This window comes from Syngnathus floridae, chromosome 10 (assembly GCF_059516105.1).
Source record: "Syngnathus floridae isolate MCC-2025c chromosome 10, RoL_Sflo_1.0, whole genome shotgun sequence".
NCBI classification, from domain to species: domain Eukaryota; kingdom Metazoa; phylum Chordata; class Actinopteri; order Syngnathiformes; family Syngnathidae; genus Syngnathus; species Syngnathus floridae.
This window is the reverse complement of record NC_142422.1, coordinates 1,489,280-1,498,872: the sequence shown is the minus strand read 5'-3', so window position 1 is coordinate 1,498,872 and position 9,593 is coordinate 1,489,280. Positions and strand designations below refer to the sequence as shown.

General features: G+C 43.6%; 2 protein-coding genes across 3 annotated transcripts; both read left to right on the top strand.

Moving 5' to 3' along the window:
* The first annotated feature begins 318 nt into the window (after positions 1–318).
* ensab (endosulfine alpha b) lies at positions 319–4,410 on the top strand. The gene is made up of 3 exons (XM_088387181.1): positions 319–538; positions 1,607–1,729; positions 1,816–4,410. The coding sequence occupies exons 1-3, from the start codon at positions 482–484 to the stop codon at positions 1,984–1,986; spliced, it is 351 nt and encodes a 116-aa protein (XP_088243307.1). The 5' UTR covers positions 319–481; the 3' UTR covers positions 1,987–4,410.
* An 829-nt stretch (positions 4,411–5,239) lies between these two features.
* On the top strand, positions 5,240–9,225 carry mcl1b (MCL1 apoptosis regulator, BCL2 family member b). 2 transcript variants are annotated; one of them, XM_088386092.1, is made up of 4 exons: positions 5,240–5,825; positions 6,409–6,659; positions 6,794–6,906; positions 7,354–9,225. In XM_088386092.1, exons 1-4 carry the CDS (start codon positions 5,378–5,380, stop codon positions 7,487–7,489), a joined length of 948 nt encoding a protein of 315 aa, XP_088242218.1. In that variant the 5' UTR covers positions 5,240–5,377; the 3' UTR covers positions 7,490–9,225. The 2 variants fall into 2 exon arrangements, with proteins under 2 accessions (XP_088242218.1, XP_088242219.1); XM_088386093.1 differs by having other exon boundaries at positions 6,794–9,225.
* The last annotated feature ends 368 nt before the right edge of the window (positions 9,226–9,593 follow it).

Genomic DNA, 9,593 nt, shown 5'->3' with positions numbered 1-9,593 from the left:
CTTCAGATACTACAACATAATGACACTTAAAAATCACCCTCTCTCGTCATTACATTTTATTTGATGCGTTCATGAAATAGATAAGAACAATTTGTAATTCAAAGTGAATATCCATGATACATTTTTGACATTCAAATCACATTTTGTTAAAGTGGTTTAGCTGTTAAAGGAGCGTTGCGGAGGCGTTGCTTACAGATGTCAATGTCGCTACCCGATTGGACAAAAAGATGGTCGCCATTGTTGTCCGGGCAAGTGACGCTTTACCATTGGCTACTGTATGTGTCACTCTTACGTACGACACGCCCCTAACAGTGATGTCATTTCTGAGCACGCCATTTTTGTTGGGGAGCAGTTCTGTCTCAGAAAGCGACGATTAGATTGTGTACAGGTACGTCGAACTGTAGGTAGCTTTTATATTTTTTAAAAGCTTATTGGCTTTTCTGGCCACCGGACCACCCGCTCGTCCCGCCACACTCACAGAATGTCGTCAGAGAACCTGGACTCGGACACTCAGCTGGAATACGAGGACGAAAAACAGGTGGGTTTGTGGTTGCTATCTATCTGTTGTGGGCTAACTTAACGCGTGCTAGGCTAGCCAGAAGAAGGCTGACGTCAAACTAGCATAAGCTTGTGTGACATCGGTGTCATAATAAGTGCTCCGTGTTGTTCAAACTGTTCTCATGTAACTCCATGAAATGCTATTTGTCTTGCTCCAAAGAGCTTCGTGCTTTTGCTGCGACAACAGCATTGGCTGATCTCGTGTAATTGGCTGGGGAGCTGAAGCTCGTCGGGCCTCTTTGGGTCCTCTTGGATGAGTACTCTTAAAAGTTGTTTTTCTAAATCAAAAACTCAGTGTTGCTTCACGAGCCTCAAGTGTCAACTGCTGACCTACGTCGACAAAACAAGGAAAATGGAAGAGATAAAAAGTGAATTTCATGCTGATGACGTCTTGTTATTGACAATGAATCCTATGCAAAAGCAGTTTGAGCATCAATGCAACATCGCTGAGATCCAGTTTCTATATCTGTCGACTGGGCTTTTAGTGTTGTCATCTGCAGACTGCTAGAGCATGTCACTAGTAGGATACAGAGTGCAGAAAATCAGTTAGGTCCAGAAGTATCTGAACAGTCTTTTGTTTTCTTTCTCTTTGCAGTGTGACCTACTTGGTTTCAAACAGCGTAACACCTCATTGTATATGCTAAAATAATAGAGCGAAATCTCTTCCAGATCTAGGTGTGTCCCGCTGGCCCCAGGTGACTAGCGGCGCTTAAAACCCGTCGCTTATCAGACTCGTTTGTCTTGTGTGACGGCTGCTTAAATCATTCGTTTTGTTCACTAAAACCATGGTTGCATTATAAACTGGAAAACAGTGTCAAGTAGGTCATTGCGGCTTAAGTCGTACTATAAACAGTACATGGGGCAGTCACACACAACACAAACTTTGTCGTTATCATATGTGATGATGACATCACCGCCTTATCATTTCATTGCATCACCCAATGAGGATCGAAAAGGCATGGTTCCGGTCCCGTCTGGATCTGCTGTTTGTGAGAAGTCCGTGTTGACAGAAACGTGCGTTGACAAGGTTGCCATCTTGTTCCCACAGGACTCCCAGGAGAAGAACGCCAACCCGGTGAAGGCCGAGGAGGCCAAGCTGAAGGCCAAGTATCCCGGTCTCGGTCAGCGGCCCGGCGGGTCCGGCTTCCTCATGAAGCGGCTACAGAAAGGGGTATGACGCATCGCTTGCGTAGCACAGATGTGTCTTTCCATGCTCATTTTATTGCTAATATGTCTGACTTCTCTCTCGCCGCACAGCAAAAGTACTTTGACTCGGGCGACTACAACATGGCCAAAGCCAAGATGAAGAACAAGCAGCTTCCCGTGGCAGGGCCTGACAAGAACCTGGTGACCGGCGACCACATCCCCACGCCGCAAGACCTGCCGCAGAGGAAGTCGTCCTTGGTGACCAGCAAGCTCGCCGGCTAGCCTTCGCCATCGCACCTGGAGAACCCCCCCCCATCCACCCACCCACCCTCCCAGCCTCACCTGTACCCCCACCCATGTCGTCACAACCCCCCCCCCCCCCCCCCCCCCCCCCCCTACTTCCCTTGTCATCCGCAGGTGTGTGTGGCTTGGCCCGGGGACATTGTGCACTTTTGTATTTTGGTGATTGATGTGCGTCGGGGACTGAGGAGCCCACCTTCACGCTCCAGGATGCGGTGCGGGGTTCGAACGCGCGCACGTCCTTACTTGCTCGTATACCAAATTTGCGATGCGACGGGAGTTCACGTCGCTTTACTTGTTGTTCCCTCGGAAAAACACGCTGCATGATTGTATCCGACGAGAAATCCGAACAGGAGGGGCGGGGGACCATCTTCACTTTTTTTTTTTTTTTGTCTTTTGCTGTCCGGACAATCCACAGCGCCTTCCGGTCGCTGAACTTTATCTGACTTCTGCTTTTCGCGAGCAAGCACCGTTGCACTGGCCGCATGCTCCTCGCAGTCGTGCTCACACTGGCATGCCTTTGTGCGGTTCAAGTTGTGCGCTTTGAGCAGGAAATTGCGCTGCAGAGTGGCAGGAAGAGTTTTTTTTTTTTTTTTTTTTTTTTTTTAAATCAATCCTGACAGACTTTCTCTCTTGGAGACTGGTGGCAAATCGTGCTTGTGTGCTTCATCACTTTGGTTACAGCAACATCCACACATCTTCAAATAACACATGAAATATCATTCGGCTCCAGTAAACAACTCTGTGAATATTTCAGATTTCGTACGGGAAGCCAATTGAGAATTTATTTGATATCCTCGATGTCCATCTTGATCCACACTAGCTAGACAAGTCAGCACAATGGCAGACTTTTTTTTTAACTACTAGTATCGATTTGAATCGGAAAATCATTTACAATTTTAAAAGAATCAAATTGTTACATTTTAAAATGTACTGTCCTCGAATCGCACCACAGCCCATATAAGCGGGATCCCATCTTGCTTCTTTGAATTGAATTCACTTACCAACAATAATTGCAATATTATCGATCATATTATCTACACGTCTTTGAAAATCACAGTGTCCCTTCACCGCTGTGATGTTTGCTAAAACGGCAAAAGAGGATACTGGATATTGAGGATTTCGAATAAAAGCTCCAACTACTTTCCATAATCTGTAGCGTGTCCGTAACCTGATAAGAAACAAGGTTGGCTTCTTTTTCTAAAAGTAGGCCGTGGCGTTCCCGCGGGGATTCGCTCGCACGCCTACTCTGAGCAGAACTCATAGACATGTCGTGACGCATTGTCGACGCCTCAAGCATGTCAGAGCGCTTTGCATCTCTGACAAAGCTCGATTTAAAATGTGCTTGACGATGAGGGCGAAGGAAGGCACGTTTGAGCAGTTATGCAAATATTTGGCTCAGTGTTACCAGTACACACTTGTTTGTTTCTAGCTAGCTAGCATCACCTCATCGGTTATCAGCCCATACATATCAAATCAAAACACGGCAATACCGCCACCTAGAAAGTTCTGTTGGTTTTGAATTTTACAGACAAGCCTCTTTTTTAATCCCCTCGTTTTGAAAAACGTACATTACGACTATATACGTCATTAGGAGTAAACAGTCGGAATCCAGTTATGTCACTATTAGTACTAGTAGCACACAGTTGTCAACTAGTACACAGTTTTGCCTCAATAATAACACATCCTACTCGTGCCCAGAAAAATTGCAAGATGGCTATCAAGGCTATCGAATAAATGTTAAAACGGCTCCCCGTACAAAGTCAGCCTGCTCGTTTCTCTATCGATGGTGTGCTTGTTCTTTTGTGTGAATATGTAAATAGACTCGTGTGAATGTGCGCACGTACGTACGTATGTGATTCAGCGGCACCTCAGCTATTCGAAGAGGCCGCATCGTGCGAGTCGGCATCGTGTTGAAATGCAGCCGATTCAGGCCAATTTGCCAAGTTGCTCCGCGGCGCCGGCGCCTCTCTGAAATGTGTGGAATTGACCTCAACGCCAACTTAACATCTCGCTGTTGCGTTGAAGGGAAATTGCGGGCGATGAGCGGCCGCGACGAGGTCGCCTTTAAGTCGCGGGGGGGCCGAATGTAAACGTGACGGCGAACGAGCATCACCTTCATCTCTGTTTTTGTGCTCTCCTCTCCTCTCACAAGTATATACAGTATATATATATTTCACCCTGGCCTGGCACCGCTGCAGGGAAACCAGAGGCCTCCATGCGTGAAGGACAAACATGTTACTTAAAAAGAAAAAAAAAAAAGGGTTTACATGACAGGAGAACTTGTGGGTAACACTGGAAGAAGAACTTCTTCACAGAGTGCTCGGAATGTTGATTTTTGGTGGGGAATCGCGGAGAGAGTTTTTTTTTTTGCCAGTATTTGAAATAAAATTTTACATTTATAAATCGACTTGTTTTTTTTGTTCACATCACTTGACATAAATTCAAATATATTCACGGTGCTAAATTACTTATGGAACAAGTTAAGAACACAAAACTAATCGAACATGCATTACTTTGTTTTGTTTCTCCATTCATGACCTATAACCTGCACGTTTTTTCTAGACTGCTCGAGAAGTAAAAATTAACTGAGATCACGTGATAGTAGTTGCCACTATCAACCACTGGGGGGAAGCAAAACTTCATTTCCATAGTGTTAGTCACTAACCGCAGACGGGAAAAAATGAATGGAATGTTTTTATTTGCAAAAAGGGAACAGTGCGTCCTGTCTCTGTTTAGTCACGTCGCACATAACAAACTGCAGTGTTGTCAAGCAAATATATGTAATGATTCCACTGGAATTTTTTATTTATTGTTTTATTGAACCATTGCACAAATAGTATCAAGTACGGACGGGACAGTACATTTTAAAAAGGTCCGAAAGTGTATAAATGTCCAGTGCCAAATGTAATGCAAATGTGAAAAAATAGAAGGAAAAGATAGATTGCACAGAATGCACAATGTGTTCGACAGGAGTTTTATTTCAAGTACGTATGACTTATTTTGTCCCAAACAGCCTAAATGTAATGCCCAAAATCAATCATTCAATAGCTCACAACTTTACTGTAAATTACAGTACACTATAAACTAACAAAGAGAAAAAAAATTCCATGAATGTTATTTTTTTTTATATGAATCATCAAAAGAGTCATAGAATGTACTTGGACGTTCATTTTTCTTTTTTTTTTTTTATTGACGTCACAATGACGCAGCCCGTGTTTATATAAAGCCCATTGGCTCCCTCCTTCTTCTGCCTTTCGACATCAAGGCACATATGGAGGAATAAGTAGAGCCAATACTAGCTTTTGTTTAACGAGGTAATTATTTCCCCGCACTTTAAGAGAGAAACCAAGAAGAAAAAGCAACCATCAAGATGGATACGGTGCCGAGACGCCTTATGAGTTATATGTTCCCACAAAATGGAGTCGCGGACGGCTCGCTGCACTGTGGCTCTGCCCCCGTTGCCACTGCTACTGCGGCGACCTTGGACCCAGTAAACGGCAACAGCGCGGCCGCTAAGCAGCGACCGAACGCCCTAGGAATGGTCTCTAAGGGCACCTTAACCACCATGAACCGCCGCAACCACAGCAGCGACGTGGAAGGCAGCGACGGTTCACCCCCGGATACGCCTGACTCCCAGGAGCCTCCCAACGGCAACTACCGCGAAGACGCGATGGACTCCGAGACCAAGACCCTCATTAGCCGCTTCCTTACAGACTTTACCGGCCTGTCGAAGGCTCCATGGAATGAAAGCAAGGCGCATTCTACCATGAAAAGAGTCGTGGCGAGCATTTTGGAAAAGCACAAGTACAAATACAATGGTGAGTGGCTGTTTGTTTTTCTGCCTTTTTTTGGGCGTACGTTTTAGTACGTGATGTGAGTCAGTTAGTCGGTCGCCATTTTTTTTTTTTCCCACACAACCAGGAAATGTCTACGTGCCTTCTTCTCGAACGTATTGTTTTTCCAACGTGGGATTGAGTCTAAATTTTTACTTCCTAATCATTTTAATATCATTCAAAGGCAACGAACATTGTTTACACATCACTTTTAGTAGCTTGTTCCAACCAATGAGCCTCAAAGTCACTCAAAAAGGCAAGAATGAAAAGAGCACACTTCCTGAAATAAATGTAAGTGGGGAAAAAAATACAATCTTGTAAACTAGACTTTGTATTTACTAAAGGTGTTGTCAACAAACATTTAACTGTCACTGAGGCTTATGAGTGTGACATAGTTCTACAAGTGAGGAGTTTTAACTTGAAGGCAAAAAGCACTACAATAAGGTAACTGGGATTCTTTTTTAAAATTTGCCCTTTTATTTACTCAAGGTAGCATGACATGAATATTTCATTGAATTTCTTTAAAGCACATTTGTGTTAACCAGATTTTTTTTTTTCCCTCCTCAAGGTATCGTCAACAAATTGTCTCTGGACGACCGAGGGGACGATGTGAGTTTTGTCAGTGAGGTGGCCAAGAGCCTGTTTTCGGACGGAACCACCAACTGGGGTCGTGTGGCCAGCCTGGTGGCCTTTGGGGCCGCCGTGTCCCAGTACCTGAAGGAAAAGGGCCAGCCCCACTGTGTGGAGGCCGTGGCCGACGAGATCTCTTCGTATCTGCTGTCGCACCAGCGCAACTGGCTGGTGAATAACAACTCTTGGGTAAGTTAGTGACTCATGGCTGACTGTAAAGCGATTGTGTAACACGGCAAAGTCGACGTGTCAAGCGGCCTGTGCACTCCACCAGCAGTGAGTGTAATTTTTTTTTTTCTATTTTTTTTTCTTTTGCTCTTCAGGATGGCTTTGTAGAATTCTTCCGGAAAGCCGATCCTGAGTCGACAATGAGGAACACTTTAATGGCATTTGCTGGAGTGGCTGGCATCGGTGCCACGTTGGCCCTGTTGATCAGGTGAATTTGTTGGACTCTTAAAAGAGTGTTTTTGAAACAACATTGATGCTGGAATACGTACAAGCAACGTCTACGTTCCTCTTGGACATGAAAAGATGGAAATTGAGTCGCCGTTTATGTCAGCTGAGGGGTCCGACCTACGATTTAGTGTTTTCACCGACGCGTCTCAAGCCAACCGGCTTCATCCAGCAATTAGCAAATATTTAATTTCCAAAGAAATTTATTTTTTCTAATAGATGTAAAATATATTTCTCGTAAACTTTTGATTTTGTGCTTGTTTTTTTTTGTTGGTTTTTTTTGGATTGAGTTAAATGTTGAAGACATTTTAACTGCACCCGGCCGGCATAGTTGTAAGAATTCGTAGCAGAAAGCACCCGCCACATCTTTCGCGCACGGCAAAACGACGATGAAACTCATTTTCATTGGTCTCATTCCGGAACAATCCAGCATTGTGAGTGGAGCTCGGAACATTTGCATGGCGGTTCCTCTCACGTCAGATCAGCGCCAAGAACCGAATCACTGCAGAACTTCGGGAAGTACGGTGCCCTGGAAACTAGTGAGTCTCACGCAAGAACATTGTTAAGGACTGAGTTCGAAGAACGTTAACAAAAACAAAATCTTGAAGAAGACGATGGGTCTAGGGCAATGGAGCTGGCACGTGTTCACCTGTGAGCCACCTGGAGAATGTGGAGGTGGAAAAATTGATTTAGTTAATAAAAAAAAAAAAAAGAAAGATAAAATGCTTTTGTTGATTCTGTCTTTCTGTTTGAGGACTTTTTGTAAATGAAGAAGTTAAGTTTTTGTTTGTTTTGTTTCACCCAAGAACCACTTCCGCTCTACTTCCCATTTATCACCACAGCACAGTTTCTTAGAAATAACACTCCCCCCGCCCGCCCGCACCCCATATAAGTTAGAATTATATAACGGCTCCATTAGACACGACTGCGGCCAATCTATCGTCGCCCGTGTTTGTTCAAATCCTCTCGGTTGTCCTGGGTTGCAACCCAAGCACACTTAGGAGAAGGAAGTCAGCGTTCTCCATGGTGATGTCGGCTGCCGTGCAGCAGCCTGAAGGGAATTATTGGGGGGGGGGGGCAACTTAACAGGAATGTTTGCGTCCCCTGGGAGCAAAAATAATGTTAGTTTGAAGCTCCGGCAATGACCTTGATTGGTTTAAATATGAGTTACCCTTGGATTCCTAATTAAAGCAGCTTCCTCATTAACGTAAAAACATTTCGTCAGCCACCAAGGCAACATAAATACTTGTTTGACATAGATATAAACATCTCCCGAGACGTCATTCATGAGTCTTCTGTCATCATTTATGAAGTGTCTACAATCTTGTGATCCTTTGACTTAATTTCCAAAGACTTATCCTTAGACTTTTTGAAAAACATGTTGGTATTGTTCAATTATTGTCAGCTGTTTAACTTAACTCGGGCATGGTTAACAATAATCTTGTGATACTTCAACATTTCGAGATTCGACAAGTTTACCAGACTTGGACATACTTTGCGAGACTGACGTATCCTGTGACACTTTGATTTTGTTAAATTTACAACATACCTTTAGAAAATGTCAAATTTCCTACATTGTGACATTTTGTTGAAATCTTGCGAGATGTCAAAAATTCTCCTGAGACTTTCGCAAGACTTGGACAATCTCAATCTTGTGACCAATGATTAATGCTTCCTTATCTCCCCTTTAACGTAGGCTGTGATAGTCAGTGGAAACCGGAAGTGACTCATATCAATACCGTGCGTGGTATTAAAGTACTTCTGTAGAAAAACTTCTCCAGCTCAGATGTGACCGTCTGAACAAGGAGACTTTGGAGTGATGACATTCCACAGCTTCCATGACGTATCTCTGAAATGTACAAATGACAATAATTACCCTGACGTGAACTTCTTCCTTGTAACCGGCGTTTAGCCTTAAGCTGTTCTACGTTGAGGATGTTAGCGAGACTCCTCAACCAAATAAAAATTTGAATGTAGCCTTTGCCAATGATTCCTCATGTACCATTCTATACACAATTCATCGAAATGAATACCAGACAAATTTTGGTGTGAAAGGCAAAGTTTGAGAAGTCGCGGCTATACAGCTAAATTTGCCATTTTTCTTGGAATTGTATGAAAGATAAATTACAAGTGAATTATTTGCAAATTCCTCATTTATTTTCTTTAATTCCCATAAAAGATTGCTACGCTAGCTAGCGTAAGCTAGCATTTTGGCAGCGGTCCATTGTTTACCATTGAGTCTAAGACACCGCATTGTATTATTTGTAATGAAGGTATCAAAAATAAAAATACTTTTAACTTCTGGTGGCTAGCAGTTACTGAGAAAAAAAAAAAAAAAAAAGCTTTATAGTCGAGAGCGCTAAACAGGAAGTGTTGCTCAAACTGCATTGCAGTGCTGGGAGCGTTTTGCAGGCGCGGTCGCTTTGGAAACAATCGAGTGCATAGTTCACATTGTCGTTCTGTGGGCGGCGTAGACCGATTGTAATCAGGTTCAAACTCGTTCTTTTACTTTTGAGTTGAGCATTAACTCCCAAAGTCTGTATTCAGCATAACTTAAGTCTCCTCTCCCTGAGGCTGGTAGGCAACACAAAAACAAACAAAACCACCAAGTGAGTGCTGGTAGCTCGAAAAACTAGTTACGGCGCTTATGGTATATTGAATTTGTTTCAA